Source organism: Microcebus murinus, chromosome 6 (genome assembly GCF_040939455.1).
Source record: "Microcebus murinus isolate Inina chromosome 6, M.murinus_Inina_mat1.0, whole genome shotgun sequence".
Classification (NCBI taxonomy): domain Eukaryota; kingdom Metazoa; phylum Chordata; class Mammalia; order Primates; family Cheirogaleidae; genus Microcebus; species Microcebus murinus.
The window spans coordinates 106,739,462-106,759,360 of record NC_134109.1 but is presented as its reverse complement, the minus strand read 5'-3'; the positions used below and the strand labels follow the sequence as shown (position 1 = coordinate 106,759,360).

The 19,899-nt window shown below is 39.6% G+C and overlaps 1 protein-coding gene across 1 annotated transcript in view; it reads right to left on the bottom strand.

Moving 5' to 3' along the window:
* The window catches only part of THSD4 (thrombospondin type 1 domain containing 4), a 595,645-nt gene that overhangs the window by 88,733 nt on the left and 487,013 nt on the right, over positions 1–19,899 (bottom strand). The window contains exon 8 of the mRNA XM_076004516.1: positions 17,674–17,878. Within this exon, the coding sequence (XP_075860631.1) occupies positions 17,674–17,878 (205 nt within the window). The remainder of the gene's footprint in view (positions 1–17,673; positions 17,879–19,899) is intronic.

Sequence of the window (19,899 nt, the reverse complement as noted above, 5' to 3'; positions counted from 1 at the left end):
GCTTTGGGAAATAGTTACTTTAAAAAAAAAAGAAAACTGTTACTGTACTATATAATGAGTTTTTGTTATTTTAAAACAAATTAATAAATGATTTTCAAATTTCAGTTTGAATTTTGAATGTTATAAATATCAATAAATATAACTAATAAAAACAAAAGCTCACTGGGGTCTTCAATAATTTTTAAGAGTGAAAAGGAGTCCTGAGATGAAAATACTTGAGAATCACTCACTGAGAAAATAGCTAAATGAAACTGCCACATATTGAATTTATGAGATTTAAATACTCATTTCTTTAGAAAAAGGGAAACCAAGGTGGAAACCTTAAAAGTTTATGAATTCAAAAAATAAATACATATTAGAACCCAAGAGCTGGTCTCCAAAAAGCCTTTTTTTAAAAAATAAATTTAATAAAGAGAAAAGCAATAAGGTCTAAGTATACAATATTGCCAACTAAAAAAGTGAATAGATGACATTGGAATTATAAGGGAATTATATATATTCTATACTAGTACATTTGAAACTTTCCATGAAAAAGATATATTTATAAATTACCAAACTGAGTTAAGATAAATAAGAAAACATGATAGACTAATAGCCATAAAAGAATTTTAACAAGTTAGCAAAAATAATTTCTTCTGAAAAGATTCTAGTTCCAGAATTTTTTTATTGGTGAGTTTTCATAAAAATCTGAAGTAATAGATCATTATATAAGCCTTTCCAGAGCATACAAAAATTGGAAAGCTAATCTAAGCCTCAGAGAGGTAGCACAAAATGGCTAATTTCACTTAGGAAAACAGATTTTAAAAATTCTAAGTTAAGGTATTAGCAAACTGAACTCAACAGAACACTAAATGAATTACTGAGCAAGGCAAGCAGAATATATTTTAAGAATGCAAGAATAATTTCATATAGAAAATTTTAGGGAAAAATTACTTAAATAGATGGCATTTAAAACTCATCCTGGTAGAAAAAATTTACAAAAGTAAAAATAGACATTCTCAGCCTGCTAAAGAACATGAAATCATACATTCATTTAAAATATTTATTGATACCCTAAAATCAAAGTCTGGAAATAAAATAAAAAAAAAAATATTTATTGAGTATACATCTGTCTTTTTTTTTTTATTATTTTGGCATATTATGGGGGTACAGATTTTAAAGTTTCAATAAATGCCCTTCCCCCCTCCCCCCACAAGTCTGAGTCTCCAGCATGACCATCCCTCAGATGGTGCGCCTATCACTCGTTATGTATGTATATACCTGCCACATCTGTCTTTCTTGACGGTGAAACTTAGAGGCACTCAAATTAAAATCACAGATAGATTAAAGAGGTCTGCTATCACTTACTGACCAGTGTTTTAGAAATTTTGGTAAATTTATCATGGAAAGAAATCAGAGTTACGACTATTGGAAAAGAGGAGGCAATGTTATCGTCGTTTCTATATGGTATGATTGTATTATTAGAAACCATTCTGATAATAATAATTTTGAAAATAAATAAGAACAGAGTCCATTCTCCACATCATCATCATCATACCACAACAAAATATAATCAAATACTTAAGACCAATCCTCCCTCCCCAGCCTTCCAAGTAGCCAGAACTACAGGTGTAGCTACTTTTTACAATTTTTTGTAGAGATGGGGGTCTCATTATGTTGCCCAGGCTGGTCTTGAACTCCTGGCCAAACTCTTGGCCTCAAGAGAAGGCCTCCCACCTCAGCCTTCCAAAGGGCTGGGATTACGGGTGTGAGCCACTGTGCCTGGCCTATTTTATTTTCTTTATTGCTCTTCTCACCATCTAAAATTATCTTTTGTTCTTTTGTCTCCAATCTCCCCCACTAGAATGTCAGTATCATCAGGGCCAGGTGTGCCCCCATTCTCTGTGGTGTCCCCAGGGCCTAGAACAGAGGCTGGCACATAGTAAGGGCTCAGGACATGTTTACTGAGTGAATTTTACACAATCATGTGAAAACATCAATAGGATTTTTTTTTTGTCTTGAATATGACAAAATTGTTTCAAAATTTATCTGGAATAGAACATGCTAGATTATCTAAAAATGTTATTAGAAAGAAGCAAAAGAGGGGAGACTTGCCACGTTAAATATTAAAACATATTTTCTAGTTAAGACAGTCAAAATATTCTGCACGGTACAAAAATTATTTGACAGATAATTGGAACAGAACAAATAGCCATGAAACAGACCTAGGACAAGTATGACGACTTAGCACATTCTAAACATTCCAATGTGAAATAAATGAACCACTCAATAAATTGGGTTGGAAAATTGGCTAAATATTAGGAAGAAATTTACCCTCTCATTTTATAGTGTACCGGAAGGTAAATGTTAAAAATCATGAGCCAAAAAAAAAAAAAAAAAAAAAAAAAAAAAATCCAGATACAAAATAGTATACTATTAGTATAATAATAGTATAGCATATACTACTAATAATATAATACTAAAAATAATATAGCTAATAGTATAGCTATATTATTCCATTTATAGAAGGTCTTTTAAAAACAGGCAAAAATAATCTATGGTTTAACAGAGCAGTGGTTCCTCTTGCGGGGGGTGGGTGGTTAGCGTCTGAGACTGGACCCGGGAAGGGGCTTCTGGGATGCTGATAAACTTCTATTTCTTCATCCTGGTACTAGTTACATGTGCGTGTTCACTTGTGAAAATTCATCAAGCTGTACTGCACAATTTTGAACAAAGGATTTTTCCTGTGTATTCATACTTAATTCCTCAATAAAATGCTTATCTAATAAATAAATAAGTGCTGGGCCAGCCAACGGCTCTGGCTGGATGTTAGGCTTTTGGCACTGAAACAGGCGTCTCTTTTCACTCGTTCTTTGAGAAGAGGGGATGAAGTTCTGTGATGAGCAGTTTGACTTGTTTAACCGCAATGAATTAAGCATGACCACAAAGATGTTGGATTGAACCCTGTCTCCACCCCTTCTGGGAGAGTTCTGTAACACAGGGCCTCCGAGGGTCCCCATGCTGAACAAGACTGAGGGCTCATGTCCATGGCTCACAGCTTCCAGAAGAAATTTCATTGTTCTCCGCGTCTCTGAGTAACAATTTACAGACCGTGTCACAGGTTAGAAAGTCAGTGTTCATGCTGAAAGTAGAACATCAAACAGCCATTCTTGCCCAGGTCTTGCATACAAGCCTTGATTAACTTCCGACTGCACCTATGAACAACACCCAGCTACGCCCTCAAACCAGTGAGCTGAATTAGGGGACACCACATTCAGTGGATACAGCCCAATCAACTCTCCATCTTAGTTCACTGTCAGTTATAAGGGCATGTGCCAAAAAAGCTGACACTGACTATTGGCTTGATATGGTTAGAAAATAAATAGGCTTTAGCTTTTGGAAAGATATTTATTGTCCAGACAAATTCTCAGAACAGAAATATATGGATTTATAACCATATAGTCTTGGAGTAGTTTGGATAATGGTAACAACAAAAATACTTGTTGAGTAAGTATTTTGTGGCACTGTGCTAAGTGTTTTACCAGTATTATCTTATCTAAGCTTCCCCACAGCCCTGTGAGATAAATATTGCTGTCGGTTCACCTTACTGATGAAGAAAACGATACACCGAGAGGTCGAGCAGCCCAGGGCAGGCCACAGAGCCAGAGTTGCGTTGCTCTTCCCCAAACTGTCTTTAGAGAATATCAAGTCAGATAAAGAACAACGTCTTCCTTAACAAAGAAAGCTAATGAGTTCCTGGTTCAGATTATAAAAATACTAGATAATGAGGGAAAAATAAATACTGCACAAGGAGGCAAATTTTGCCACCAAGCATAACAGATATAGGTGTGACCGTAAGGCCACAGAGGAAGTTACAGGGTAGGGCCATGTGAAGTGTATTTTCCAAGGAGGAACATGAATATCAACTCAGAATCCAAACTGAAGGAGTGGGTCTTGCCCAGGCTGACATTTATATGGTTTCTATTCAAGGAATGGTTTCTGGCTTGGGGAAAGGGTAGGGGAGAATTAGGAGATGCCAAAAGCTATTCTTAAGAGCTGTTGATGCTAAAACAGCCAAGGAAGAGCTAAGAAAGGCAGCCCACAAGGAGGAGAAAGGAGGCTGATCTTCAAAGCCCACCCTTCAAGGTTTTATCAGCAAGAATTCACGGTTTACAGGAAGGGCAGAATTTGAGCAGAGGTCTGCTTCATGGAAGAAGGGAAAGGGTGCTGGACCTCTCCGGCGGGAAGGCAGAGAGGAAGGGGCAACCTTAGAGGGCAGCTCTCATGTTCCAGAAAAAGCAAGAGAAAGCAAGAGAGGCCCCAATGACAGCAGCATCATGGAGAGGCAGCGGGGGTCTGACCCAGCTGCTGGTTAAGAAAGCCTCAAGATTACTGTTTTCCTCAAATGTCACTTCTCTTTCATTAAGTCAACTATATTTACTAAATGTTGTTTAAGCCTCAGATGGCTCTTCTTGGGGCTTATCTTGTATTAATTCCCTAATGTGATAGCTCAACATGTTGCAAAAAGCAAGACTTTGATTCAAAGAGGGAGGGCTTAAATGCACTTCCAAGTGGGTTAGGGAAGTGGGGATTTAGGGACAGCATTATTCACTCAAGACACACAGATAATGGGCTCTGAGCTAGTTCCCTAATCCAGGTGGGTCGCCTGGGAGCCATTAGCAGCCCTGAGGAAGATGCTGTCTGGAGGCGATGCTGCCTAGAGCGGGCTGGGAGATGTGCTTCCTGCAGAGTTGGAGGTGTCAAATCACTTCCATAAAAACCCAAAACTCAGGTCACCCAGCAGCTGTTTCCTGCATTTGAGGAAAGCATCCCATTAGGTGTAGAAAAGCAGGTGTGGGTGCTTTTGCATATTTCTGGGACAGACAATACAATTAAAAGAAAAACAAAACAAAATGAAAGAACCCAAAAAACAAAAACCAAAAAAACCTGCCCCATAACTATTCCCCACAAAATGAAAGGCAAATCCAAGTACAAACCGGCAAACTCAGTCTTACATTTGCAAGGTACCTAGGCGCTAATTACAAAGCAGCAAGCACAAAACGACAATGCAATGAGCTTGCGGGGTTGAGTAGAGTTGATTTCAGTTTGGTTTAGTGCATCTGAAAGCTTTTCAAGGCAAAGCGACTGTGAAAGTGAAAAGAAAGCCCTCGCAGACAGATGTGAGGACATCAGAGCTTTCCCAAATCAAAGGGAAGTGTGCTGTCAGATACCAGGTGGAAAGTATGTAATGCGAAATCAAGTCCAGGAGCACTAAAACAAACAACAGCAGCTTTCCAAATCACAGCGAGGGGCACAGTCTCCTTGGCAAAGGATTTTTGTTTTGTGAAGCTTTGGTTTTGGACAGGAACCATATAAGCTTGTGCTGAAAAAAAGGCGAGAATTGAGTCCAAATAAAAACAAACAGTCGACGGTCACCTTTCTCATCTGCCAGCATTGATGAGGAATGTTCAGCCAAGAGTCGGGATATCACTTTGGATTGTTAGTGTCCTGGGGCTGCGGTGGCCTGCAGCAGGTAACCGCGGAGGGCCACAAAGAGCATCGCCGCATCTTGTCCTGGTGTCTGAAAGCAGACGACTGGTGCCTGTCACATCACCTGCTTAAACACTCTTTCAGAAACACACTTGGGGTGTTGGCGAGGATGTGGAGAAATTGGAACCCTCGTGGGAAGATAAAATAGTGCAGCCGCTGTGGAAAACGGTTTGGCTGGCGGTTTCTCAAAAAGCTAACTATGGAATTACCATATGACCCAGCCATTCCACCCCTAGGTATATATACACCCGAAAAAACTGAAGCCAGGGACGCAGACAGATAGTTGTCAAAAGAGGGAAACAGCCCAAGTGTCCGTCAATAGCTGAATGGATAAACAAAACGTGGTATACACTTAAAAAAGGAATGAAATTCTGATACACGCTACGACATGGATGAATCTTGAAAACATTATGCTAAGTGAAATAAGCCAGACACAAAGGGAAAAAGAGTGTGTGATACCACTTGCATGGGGTTTCTAGAATAGGTAAATTCACGAAGCATAAAGTAGACTAGAGAGTACCAGGGGCTTGGAGGAGGGAGTTTGGGGAGCTACTGCTTGCTGGGTGCAGCTTTTGGGATGATAAAAAGTTCTGGAAATGGATAGTGGTGATGTTGCATGGCACTGTGAATGTATTTAATGTCACTGAATTAAACACTTAAAATCATTAAAATAATACATTTTATGTTTTATATATATTTTGCCACAATAAGAAAAAAAGGAAAGAAACCACCCTTGATGTTTTATTTCCCATAATGTTCTATGCTTTTTAAGAGCTAGTTTCAGAAGAAGTCTACCAAGGGGAGATGGTGAACGTCTAGGCAGGCGTCCTCAAACTACGGCCAGCGGGCCACATGCGGGTGTTTTTGCCCATTTGCTTTTTCACTTCAAAATAAGATATGTGAGGCCGGGCGCTGTGGCTCACGCCTGTAATCCTAGCTCTTGGGAGGCCGAGGCGGGCGGATTGCTCAAGGTCAGGAGTTCAAAACCAGCCTGAGCAAGAGCGAGACCCCGTCTCTACTATAAATAGAAAGAAATTAATTGGCCAACTTATATATATATAAAAAATTAGCCGGGCATGGTGGCGCATGCCTGTAGTCCCAGCTACTCGGGAGGCTGAGGCAGGAGGGTCGCTTGAGCCCAGGAGTTTGAGGTTGCTGTGAGCTAGGCTGACGCCACGGCACTCACTCTAGCCTGGACAACAAAGTGAGACTCTGTCTCAAAAAAAAAAAAAAAAAAAAAAAAAGTCAAAATAAGATATGTGCAGTGTGCATAGGAATTTGTTCATAGTTTTTTTTAAACCTCCAACGGTCTGGGGGACAGTGAACTGGCCCCCTGTTTAAAAAGTTTGAGGACCCCTGGTAAGACAGAGTATGGCAATTCAGCCCAAGGAGTCGTAAAGTGAGGGCGGGCCACGTGATTTTAATCAAGTCTGAAATAATAGTGGGGGAGGGCGGGAACAGCGTGGGGGGCGGCAAGACGACTGCAAAGAATTAAGTGGAACGCGTCTTTCTTCTGGTGGAGGGGGAGGGAGGCGACACGCCCTCACCCCACACCCAGCGCATTCTCTTACAAAGGGCCTGGGAAGGTAGGTCACAGGCGAGGCCTGTGTGGTGTAAGTCCTGACTCCGCCGCCCATGACTTGCGGCCGCAGGCAGGTCCCAGCCGTGCCGGCTCGGTGTCCCCATCTGTGAGACGCACGTGCTGACACGGGGCCGCCCGCGTGAGTGCCGTGAGGCGGCGGGGAGCACCGTGAGCCCGGTCTCACCGTCAAGGTGGGCTCGGGGTGTCGGGGCGCCCCCCAACCAGGCCGCACCCCGCACGCGAGACTCTGTCTCAAAAAAATAAAAAAAGTCCTATGAGAATCCCAAGAAAAATCTATAAATACTTTCTTTGCCTTTCCATTTTCCTGACTTTTCTTCTCCTGCCACGTCTGAGGGAAGCAAGAAAGGAGTCCACACGCCAGGCGGCAGGTTGCGCGCCGGCGCTCTAAGCGGCCCTAGCCGCGCGGCGGCGTCCCGGCCGCCGCCCACAAATCCCTTGAGACGTGGGGAGAGAACGGGGCTCCGGCGGGAGCTGGGAATTCCCAGCGAGCTGATGAACGCAAACTTAACGGGAGAGCAAAGTCATTCCAACAGCTCCTTAGGTATTTATTGCCATTACGTTTTAAACGCCACTCTGAAGTCAGTGACCCATAAAACTCCCGCACCGAAAGGGATCATAGGGATCACACAGGCCGGGGTTCTCTCCTCAGCACCCGAGGCTTGGGGCTGGACAACTCTCCGCCGGGCCGTGGGATGCTCAGCAGCGCCCCTGGCGGCCGCTACCACCAGCTGCCAGTAGCGCCTGCCTCTCCCTCTGGCCTAGTTGGGACAAAATGCCGCCAGCCATTGCCAAATGTACCGGGGAGCAGTGCAAAATGGCCCCGCGTTGAGACTTGCTGACATAGGGAAATGGGCCTTCTGTCCTGAAGGGACACTGGAATCTTACCTGAGGAGCTCAAACAATCCTGAGACCCAGGCTGTGCCCCAGACCAATGAAATGTGCAGGTGGGACCCGGCCGTCCGCATATTTCGGGCGTGCCTCCCATGATTCCAGCGTGCAGCACGGGTCCACAGAGATAAGGGAGCTAACAGTTATGAAGATGCTAGGTATTTTAGCTACATGATCTCATTTAAAGTTAATAGTTCTACGAAATTATATTTGTGTTCCTATTTTACCTATGGGGAAACTGCATCTCAGATAGGAAGGAACTTGTCCGAGGCATCCCAGCTGGAAATGGCAGCTCTGCAAAGGCCGATGCCAATGGAAGACAGAGCCAGAGCTGGAGACTAGATGGGAGCAAAAGCAGAGAAATACCACTCAGAGCACCAGACACAGTCCTAGGGGGAAGGCGTCAACATGGCACTACACATTTATACACTCGAGCAACCATCTTCTGATTAGAATGACGTCAGCACAGAACATACACCGAACAAGCATGCCTACTTGTGTTTCTTTTTTTGTTCTTCTGGGAAAGGAAGGACTCCTAGAGAGACAGGTAGGTGCAGAAGCAATAAGGACACACAACTGGAGCAATAAAGTTAAATCAGGTGGGCTTTTGATGTCTGAGAAGAAAGGTACACACTTTTACACCTGTGCTGGCATAATCCTGGGGGCTTCTGGCTGTGGGGCAGAAGAGAAGGCTGTTTCTATTTAGCTGTTGCAAGGAAAGCTTAAGAGTTTTGTTAAGCAGTCACTGATAAATATTGGAGCCTTGGAATAAGGTAGGGAAAATATGTATTAAACTCAATGTCATGCTAGGTAATTCGTGTTTACTATCCTATCGAATCCTCAAATACCTCTTCAGGGATGGTGACTTTGTGTCTGTTTGCCTGTCCGCCCCTGGCCCGTGCACACTTGTAGGAAACTGAGAGACAAGCAGCCCAGCAGAATACCGGGGTCTGCTCCATTTGAAGGAAGGGCCTGTTGCAAAAACAGAGGAAGGTGACTTTGGAGGAAACCTACTTAATGTAGCTATAATATGCAACTATCCATTAACTTAAATTGACAATTAAGAATCAATCTTAACTTATATTGACAATTAAGAATCAATCATCAGACAATTAAGAATCAATCATCATTCAGGAGAAAACAAAAACAAGGGAAAGTTCCAATAAAAATTCTTAAAAGCTAGTTACAGAAATAAAATTCCTTATTTTGATAAAAGATATCTATCAGAAACCTAAGCAAACACCTATTAGAGGCATTCTCATTTTCAGGAACATTATGAGGAAGCCTAGTATCATTATGATTATTCCAAAATTTTTTAGAGGTCTTAGACTCTAAGTGCAACAAGACTAGAAAGAAAGAAGAGGTAGAATACTTGAGAAGAAGATAACATTTTTATTGCCTATAGATATCATGATTGGCCATCTAGGACATCCAAATGAAACAAGTGACAATTTATTAGAAATATTAAAAGAGTTTAGTAAGATGTCCAGATACAAAAATAAATATATAAAATAAACTGATTTCATATTCACCAGCATGACTAATTGAAAATATAATGGAAATAAAGATGTCATATACTATATTAGCAAAAATTACAAAATACTTAGGAATAAACCTAATAAAACATATGCAAAGTCTAGATAAAGATACTTTTTCTTTTTTTTTGAGACAGTTGGCTCTGTCACCCCAGGTAGAGTGCAGTGGTGTCATCATAGCTCACTGCAACCTCCAACTCCTGGGCTCAAGTGATCCTCCTGCTTCAGCCTCCCCAGTAGCTGGGACTACAGGTGTACCATGATGCTCACCTAATTTTTCTAGTTTTTGTAGAGATGGGGTCTTGCTTTTGCTCAAGCTGCTCTTGAACTCTTGAGCTCAGGCAATTTTCCTGCCTCAGCCTCCCAGGGTTTTAGGATTACAGGTGTGATTTACTGTGCCTGACCTAAGGAACTTTATTAAATAAGATAAAATAGGAGACATACTATCACTGAACTGACAGATGCAATGCTGTGAGGATAATTTTTCTGTCTCACATTTTTCCATAGGTTCAACATAATCCCAATCAAAATCTCAACAAAATTTTTATGAAATTTGACAAGTTGATTTTAAAGTATGTTTAGAAGAACAAATGTATAAGAATATCCAAGAAAATTTAGGAAAAGAATAAAGTGGGTAGGAAATTGAGGAGGAGGCAGAGAGGTGAACTACAGAAGAATAAAACACATGACAAAACTATGGCAATGAAAACAATAGGGTACTGAAGCAGAAGAGACAAATAGATCAACGAACCTGAACTGAGAATCTACAAGCGTATCTTACATATTAGTACTTAAGGTGTGTTAGAGATGGCACTTCAAGTTAGTGGGGGAAATTTCATAACTGATGTTGGGTCAACTGTCTATTTAGAAAAAGAATGTTGGATTCCTACCTCACGCCACACACACAAATTAATTCCAGATGTATTAAATATCTAAATATAAAAATTACAACTATAAAAGTAATAGAAGAACATATTAGAGAATAATTTAATAATGTTGGGTGTGGGCAGGAATTCCTAAGTAAGAAAAAACCAGCCATAAAAGAAATGATTGACAGACTCGACTAAATAAAGATTAAAATTTTTCACTACAGAGTAATAGATACCATAATCAGAGTTGGAACACAAGATAAAGACTAATATTTTCAATAGATGTGAGCTGAAAATGGCTATTACTCACAACATACATGAGTTCTTAAACAATTGAAAAATGGCAAATTCATAGAAATAGCTCAAAGAATAATAAAAATTAGTGGTCATGAAAAGGCAAACAAAAAAGTGATGCTAAAAATGAAGTACATTCATAATATTTAATTATGGTAAGAGCATGGAGAAAGAGTTCTTTCATGTACTTTTGGTGGGAGTATAAATTGGTGTAATGACTATAGAAAGGAATTTTGCTTTATTTTTCAGAATTTTAAGTGTGCATTCCATTTGACCTACAAATTCTACTTCTAGGAGTCTACCCTACAGAAATATTTACATAAGTATGAAAGGATATACATGTTAGGATATTCATGGAAGAATTACTTGTTGGAGTAATGCTTTCTTTAAGTTTTCTTCTCCAAGAATTTGCTGTGTTTCTTCCAGAAATAACGTTTCCATTTATTTATCTTGGGCTTTCTCTTTCATGCTATATGGCTTTTTAAAAAAATGTCTGGTGATCCATGGTTGTCCATTCATGTTATTTTCAGTTATCCATTGATATTTAAGACAAAAGCGATGGGAAGGCTTCCAGAGAACCCTGTGCATATCATCGGGGCTTGTTAACAGGCCAAGGTCTATGGAGTGAGAGAACGGGGCTTCTTTCTCCACCCAGAATGAATATTGCCAACCTCTCACCCATGCCCTACTTCCCCTGAGTTTCTGGAAGAGGAGGTAATGCCAGCATTCTGAATGTGTATGTGGGGGCTCCTCTTCCATAGACAGGTTTTCTTACTCATGCCCCTATTTCCAGTCCCGTTCTCCTCTGCTTCTCTCCATCTTACCTGCTGACACCCAGGCTCAGAGGCTCCTGGGGCTCTGCCTTGCAGCCTGAGCCCTCCTCATCCCAGCACCCTCTGCTCTCTCTGTGAGTGAACATTCTTCCATCTGCTTTCTGTCTTCCAAAAATTTGTTAAAATCATTTGTCCACTGATGTCGCCCTCTCTAGTCTTCTTGGTGGTTGTAAATTATATCTTTCTTTTTTTTTTTAAATCCCTTTAGTATCATTTTGATGAAATCTTAGGAGGAAGGGAAGAAAAACCCATGTGCTCAGTCTGCCATCTTGATCCCAAAATCTAAAGTATGATTTGTAATATTAGAAAATTAGAGACAATCTCAACATCCTTCATTAGGAAAGTACCTATACAAATTATATTATATCTGTTGTATGGAATATTCTACACTCAAAAAAATAATGAATATGCTTTCTATGTTTTGATATTAAAAGAAAAGATGCCCAAGCTATTATATTAAAATAGAGAAGCAAATTGCAAAAAATGTATATAGTAATATCAATTAAAAATATATATTTATTTGCACTTACACAAAGAACTACTGGTAAAAGTACTTGTTTAACTTTAAGTGGTCTTTACCTTGAAGGCAGTGGATCAAGTATAGAGTTGGCATAAAGAGGAAATTTTACCTTTTGTTCTATATTGTCCACACTGCTTGAAACTTTTATAATGCATATGAAAAAAATCCTTGGGATTAAATGTCATACAAACATAAGATATAACATTATTTAAAATTTCAATTTTTCCCATGTAGAAAACTGCTCAATGAATATATTAAAGTTTGCAAATTACAGATGATCTGTGATACTTCATGATTTTTTAAATGCTAACCATTATCATTGTTTAAAACTTTTAGGAGAACATACTTAAAAAGTAAATGTATTGCCTGTTTATTTTTGAAAGCTTACAGATCTTTAAAAATTCCTTCCAAGTCCAAAACTCTATGACAACGTAACATGTTGGTAGGTAGTACATGTCTTGTATAATTAGTTTTTACTTGGTATGCTTTTATATCTGATTTTTTAACTGTTGCATAATGACATTAGTAAAGTGAACTGACTGAACTATGCCAAACTTTGATTTCAGCTAAAATGATTTTATAACATTTTATTATTAAGAAAGGGGCAAGTAATACAAAATGTCAGTTATTTTAATAAAATTAATTTGAGTCTTTTTCCCAAATTGCAGAGTTCAGAATAATTCACATTCAAAAAGAGAATTCATAGCTTCTAACAGATATAGGGTCCTAAAGTCTTTCCCATTAAAAAAAAAATCTAGTAATCTAGAACCCACTAAACAATCTTCATTTTGAAGCATGTAAACAAATTCAAATGAACAGAAATTTGGAGCTCAGTTCTACAGAGTTTTATGAATTTCCAAACTAACATGAGACAAATAAACATCTTATCTTCTGAAATATGTGTACTGTTAAATGTCATGGTTTCTCCAGCTTTTCTCAGAGAAGACAGTAAACATCATGGTGAACTGGCCTCTCCCCCCAGCTCTGCACAGGGCAGTCCTCCGGAGTTATGGGGCAGGGCCAGACCTCAGGCGTTTAGAATCTGAGTCTAACAGGCCAAGTCTTGATGGTCAAACTAAATTAAGCCATAAATTCAGAGTTGGGTTTAATGCACCAACACTATCAACATATCAGCTGGGATTTCTGGGATATATGCCTTTCCTTCTTCTATTTAGTTTTGGATTTTTAAATTTCAATTTTCGCATCTTACCTCTATAATTGCATCTTATATAATTGTAAGGAACTCCAAATCCTTTCTGAAGCAAGCAAAGTAAATAATGTTCAGTTTTAAAGTCAGAAAACCATGTATGTGAAAATGCTTGGGAGACTGAAGTACTATGTATGTATGTATATATGACTGCTATTATTAACTGAGTTGCTGAGGGTAAGTCCTTTAAATATTGAAGCCTTTAGAAAATCCTTTAAAATGAGGTGATTAAATCATTTTCTCTAGCACTGCAGTCTGTTTTCACATAAATTTATTTTCTGTTGCTATCCCATTTGGGCAGTCAGTCTTTAAAAAATACCAAGTATTTCACAAGGAAAGTTGGATTTGCATTACAAATAACTAAAGGTAATTCTGGAAAACAACAGGACAACACAAAAACTTGTAAAGTTGTGCAATTTTTAAAAGCAATGATATGGCTTTGAACTATTCATTTCCTTTATGTTGCCTATTCTGCAGAACAAACTTATGCAAATGGGTGAGCCAATTTTGTGTATTAAGTCAAATTTTATAGAAAATATAGTTTACATAGCACCAGAAATCACAAGGTGAGAAAACTGAAACCTTCATCATTACCTGGAAAATTGTGGAGAAAAACCCATCACATATCTCTTTGGAGAAGGTTTCAGTCTTTGACAACGTATAATGTAAAAAAGTTGCCAGAGAGTTCAGAAATTGCTAGATATACCTATGCTCTAATGGCTTACAGATAATCTCAAGCAATCTCATAAACACTAACTTAAAAAATATATAGACTTCGAAGAGCAGGAGATTCAGCAGGAAAAGTAGGTTAAATAAAGAGAAGTCCTGCGAGGAGAAAAAGACCGTGCTGGCCAGTGTACAGTTTAAAAGGATAGATCTCACAGTACATGAATCATATCTCAACTTTTAAAAAGAGAGGACTAAACAGTGCATCGCCTGTGACTTAAGTGCTACAGACAGAAGCTCACGTTCATCCCTCTGGCACCTCCTTTTACCAGCCCCTGCTCTACTGTTTCTGCTCTGTCTCCTTCCTCTGTCCACGTGGCATCGTGGAGCATTCCCATGGACCTATGGATTTCTCATGCGCTCTACTGATTTCTGGGCATTGGACGTTGAACATGACTTTCTGAATCACCTCCCCGTTGACTCTTGGTACATCCATTTTCCCTCTGTCTCCTCTTCCTCTTTTTCAGGGATAGAGGGAATTTTATTCCACAAAGTTTTGATGTCCTGACAAGCTCTCAGACAAGAGAAAGGGAACAAACATTTGCCAACTGCCTATGAGTATCGGGGCTCTGCTGGGTCCTAAACAGCTGTCATCCTACTGATTCTCGTGACTACGGATAAGGTCAAGATTCTTATTCCCACACTCCAGACGAAACACCAAGGCTCTGAGAGCTGTTTCTATTCAGACATCCACTGGATATTCACCCAGGACACCTATTTTATCTTCAGTGGGCACAGCTTGAAAACTGCTTACTGAATAGGCCTAACTATAGCCAGGGGAAAATTACTAAAAACAACACAATGCTAATGAGAAGTGGCATTATTTGCTGGTACATTTGGACATAATCACACTTCAAATAGTCCCCAGAAGAACATTTTCCATTCTAGGAGACAGGATGTTTATGGAGGTGTGATCTCATAATAGTACAAAAGAAAGGAGGAAACACACAAAGACTATTTTTTGTTATTAAAAATAACATACAAAGCACTCACTGGGAAACTAGGCTTTCTGCCACTGGCGGCTCCCGGGTTTGCCAGAGCAATTGTAACAGTTTTCTATTTTAATTGGGTTTATCTCAGAATCCCATCTGCCATCCCTTCCTTCTCCAGCCAATAAAACCAGGTGAAGTTAGTTTTGGCTGCTTCTGGGTGAAGAAGAAAGAGATGCAGAATATGGAGTTCTTGGGTCTGCGGTTATCTTCCGGGACGTTCCAGATATTTGAAAGTTGCAAACTTCATGGACTTTCAACTGTTGCAGCCACTAACTACAGCATGGCCAATGGTGTGCCAGAGCAACTTGGGTTCTGAGACTGCGTGTGGGTATTATCTCTTGACGGACTACCACACTTGCAACTAGACTGCCTGGGTTGGAATCCCAGCTCTACCTCTTTACGACTGTGGGACTTTGGCAGGTTACATAATCTCCCTGTGTCTGTTTCCTTACCTGTAAAATGGAGATAAGCACAGCTCCTATGCCCTAGGGCTCTTGAGAGGGTTCAAAGATTTAATACACAGAAAACATTAAGAATAATGCCTGGCACATAGTTTATGCTAAGTTTCTGTTCAATAAGTAATTAAAAAATCAAAATGAATACTGCTGTTCATTAAATGACTTTAAGGAATGGCTCCCTTAGATTGTTTTGTTAGCTTACTTGTTCATGCTTACATGAATTAGAAATTTGTATAAACTAATTTGTATGACTGGTTTGCATTGGATGAAATGCAAAGCTTGGAAACTTAAAAGAAAATATCAACACAGATCTCTTTTTGTAGGAAAGTAGGTTAAAAATGGTCTCTCCTTATCGATCATATGTTCAAAATGATTGCCAAGGGGTTCTACAGCTGTTCCGAAGACACGTGCACTATGAATCTAGAGGCCTGTTGCCCCAGGCAGATGAAGCATAAAGAAGAGAAAAATGACTTTTGCATTAGACCTCTGGGGAGTGAAAGTGCAGATGGGACCAACCGTCCCTGGCCACCTCAAAGCCCAACGGAGCCAACACTGGCAGATCACCTGGCTTTGCAAAGAACCTCTCCCATCTCAGAGCAACAATTTGGTCTGTTACCCATTTCATAACTATGTATCTCTTAGGAGGAGCAAAGGCTGGTTTAAATGTATTGATATTAAAACATTTTTGTGAGTGGTGAGAGATATGGATCCTGTTTTATTCTTCTCCATGTGGCTATCCAATTTTCCCAGCACTGTTTATTGAATAGAGATTCTTTTCCCTGGTGTATGTTGCTGTCTACTTTGTCAAAGATGAGATGGCAATATGTGGATTGTTTTATATCTGGGTTCTCTGTTCTGTTTCATTGGTTTATGTCTCTATTTTTGTACTAGTACCATGCTGTTTTGGTTACTATAGCCTTATTGTATAGCTTACAGTCTGGTAAAGTGATGTCTCCAGATTTGTTTCTAGACATCAGCCTAGACAAAGAATTTATGAAGAAGACCCCAAGGGCAATCACAACAACAACAAAAATAAATAAATGGGACTTGATTAAATTAAAGGGCTTCCGCACATCCAATAAAATAATCAAAAGGGCAAATAGACAATATATGGAATGGGAGAAAATATTTGCATGCTATTTATGTGATAAAGGGCTAATAACCAGAGTCTACAAAGAACTCAAGCAAATCAGCAAGAAAAAAATCAAACAACTCCATTAAAAAGTGGGCAAAATACATGAACAGAAACTTTTCAAAAGAAGATAGACTAATGGCTAATAAACATATGAAAAAATGCTTATCACTAATCACCAGAGAAATGCAAATCAAAACATTTATCAGCTATCACCTATCCCTGGTGAGAATGGCTTTTATCAAAAAGTCCCAAAACAAGAGATATTGGTGTGGATGCAGAGAGAAAGGAACACTTACACACTGATGGTGGGAATGCAAACTAGTGCAACTTCTATAGAAAATAGTATGTAGATTTCTCAAAGAACTAAAAGTAGACCTACCATTTGACCCAGCAATCCCACTACTGGGTATTTGCCCAAAGGAAAAAAAGTCATTTTATCAAAAAGACACTTGCACTAGAATGTTTACTACAGCATAATTCATAATCAAAAAGATGTGGAATCAACCCAAGTGCCCATAAATTCATGAGTGGATTAATAAAAGGTGGTATATGTACACCATGGAGTACTACTCAGCCATAAAAAATTAATTAATACCTTTTGCAGCAATCTGGATGGAACAGGAGACCATCCTCCTAAGTGAACTATCACAAGAATGGAAAAATAAACACCACATGTACTCACTATTAAATTGGAACTAACTGATTGGCACTCACATGCACAGGTAGAAGAAAAACTCAATGGAAATCATGTAGGTAGGAGCAGGAAGGAGGGGATGGATGAAAACATACCTAATGGCAATGTACAGTATCTGGGTAATGGGCATATTTACAACTTTGACTTAAGCAGTACAAAAGCAACCCATGTAACCAAAACATTTGTACCCCTGCAATATTCTGAAATGAATTTTTTTTTTTTTTACTTTCTCTATGCAAGCTGCTCAGGCAAGCCAGGTGGTACCTTGGCATTCTCCACTTTCTATGTGCCCAGGACCTCTGGACACTGCTGTGTCTATCTCACAATTCTGGAAGGAATAAATCAACTGGCAGTGACAGATGGCTTTCTCTGGAAAAAGACCAAACTTACCCAAATAGTTGTTGCTCTTGTACATCTCAGTGATGTTGATTTTTGTGGCTCCTTGGGGAATCTCCACAACACGGTGGTAGCCCAGGCTGGTGAGGGCATGCTTAAACACGCCCGACACGACCTGACAGCCAGTGTTGTCACCTCCACACACCCCGCATTTGTCCACGACTTTGTCGGAGCCTAGGTAGTCGTCACAGCCAATGCTCTGTAAAGAGGTAGAAAACAAAAGACTCTTGTAGCATGTATTGGGAGCATCTGGGGGAAGGATGAGAGAAGGGACGACTGAAGATCAATGGGCGGGACTCGAACTGACCTTCCTCCTGCCCCTCCTTCTGAAGTTCACGCTACTTTGGAAACTCAACAGATATTCCCGGAGTACCTACTCTGGGCAAGAACCTTCTTTTCTAGTTATTCATGAAATATACATTCTAGGAGTGGGGTGAGGGGCCACAGACAGTGCATGAGACAAGCAAATAAAACAGAGTGTGTTTGGTGGTGGCAAATGATCAAGAAAGAAATAATAGGGAAAAAGAATAGGGAGGATGTGGGGGGCTAGAAATTTATTTACACAGGTTGGACAATGAAGTTGTTCTGAAAATCCCCATTGCACTCTGGGAGAAGAGAGGATGGTCCATGCTGGGATTTTTACATGAAAAATCTTTTTAGAACCATGACCTAAAATTGGCATTTACCCCCAGGTCTTCTGTTCTAAATCACAGACACCACAAACACTTAGCAAAGTACCCCCCAAAAGCAGTGTTTGCTGGCCCAGTTTCTTAGGAAATTGAATAAAATGAGAACTGACTGGTTATCATTGGCTTGAGAACTGGTTTGAGAACTGACCCTCCACTGGTAGCCATGGCACTGCAGAGTTGAGCAGCAAGACTTTTGCTTGGTTACCCCAAAGCACTTTTCCTGAAGTAGAAGGGTAAGGGTGAGCAAGGGCCAGAAACATCAAAAAACCGATGATTAGCTTCTAAGTTGGGGAGCATTCCTTGTACAGCCAGTCTCATCAGTATTTAGAAGAATTCTGACTTTCCTGAATTTCCCTCCAAAAGAATCTCCTCATTACTCATTCTAAGATCTTTTGGCTTTATCTTCCCCCTCCTCATTCATGTTTCTGTTGGAGCAATTTTATTTTGTATAAAACATTAAACTTTGGAATGGGATAGAATGATCTTCATGGAATCTTTTCCCACTTCTGGAGCTTCCCACTTCTGATTCCATAGAATTCATGATTATGTGTCCTGAATCTCAAGTTGGGACTCATGTTCTGAACAGAGCATTCTGTCACATTTCTGTGGGCAGGTGGAAGTGAGCAGACTGGAGTTTGGACAATGAAATATTGGCATGACAGGATTATTCACTGGGTTATGAGGATATGGAAAGATACTTGAAATCAGAAAGGTATTCTAAAATTTGAGACACATGTTCATTAAATCACAGGCTTGTCTGGGTTCTTGAATTCTAAGAGCAATTGTCAGACCACATCTTAGGGACCAAGTGATCAGCAAACCACTCAAAGTCCATTTTTGATTTTGTTATACAACTCTGGGTCTGGTGCCATGAGTACTACAAGTCAAATCCAAAAGTGTTCATTCTTTCCCCTCTAACTTCACCCTTGATTGCCATCTTTCTGCAGGCAATATAATTCTGCCTTATTGCTTCCATATTCCTGAGTGCACTGTCCATCAGTAATAACTGGTCTCTTCACAAATAGCTTCTCTGTAAAACATTATTTCTGACAATAATAGGGTATCATCTCAATATGTTTATACACTATGATTAGTCTTTCCAAATGCCATGCTTGCTATGTATTTCTCCTCCCTTAAATATTTCTTGCCCCTGCCCTATGCCCATTTTAGCAGAAAAATAAGCAAAATGTTTTTTTGTGGGGGTTTTTTTGTGGATGATTTCTATATTCTCACCCCTTGGATTCTCCTTTGTGCTGAAACAAACAAAACAATGCCACTACCAACAGGGTTTTAGAAAGTAGAACCTGTGTAGTCAAGGCAATATTCTAACTGAACCAAATATAAAAATTAACTCAAGATGGATTAAAGACCTGAAACCATAAAAATTCTAGAAGAAAATGCCATAAAATCTCTTCTGGACATTGGCTTAGGCAAAGAATTCATGACTAAGACTCCAAAAGCAAATATATCAACAATGACAATAAATAAATGGGACTTAATTAAACTAAAAACTTTCTGCACAGCAAAGAAA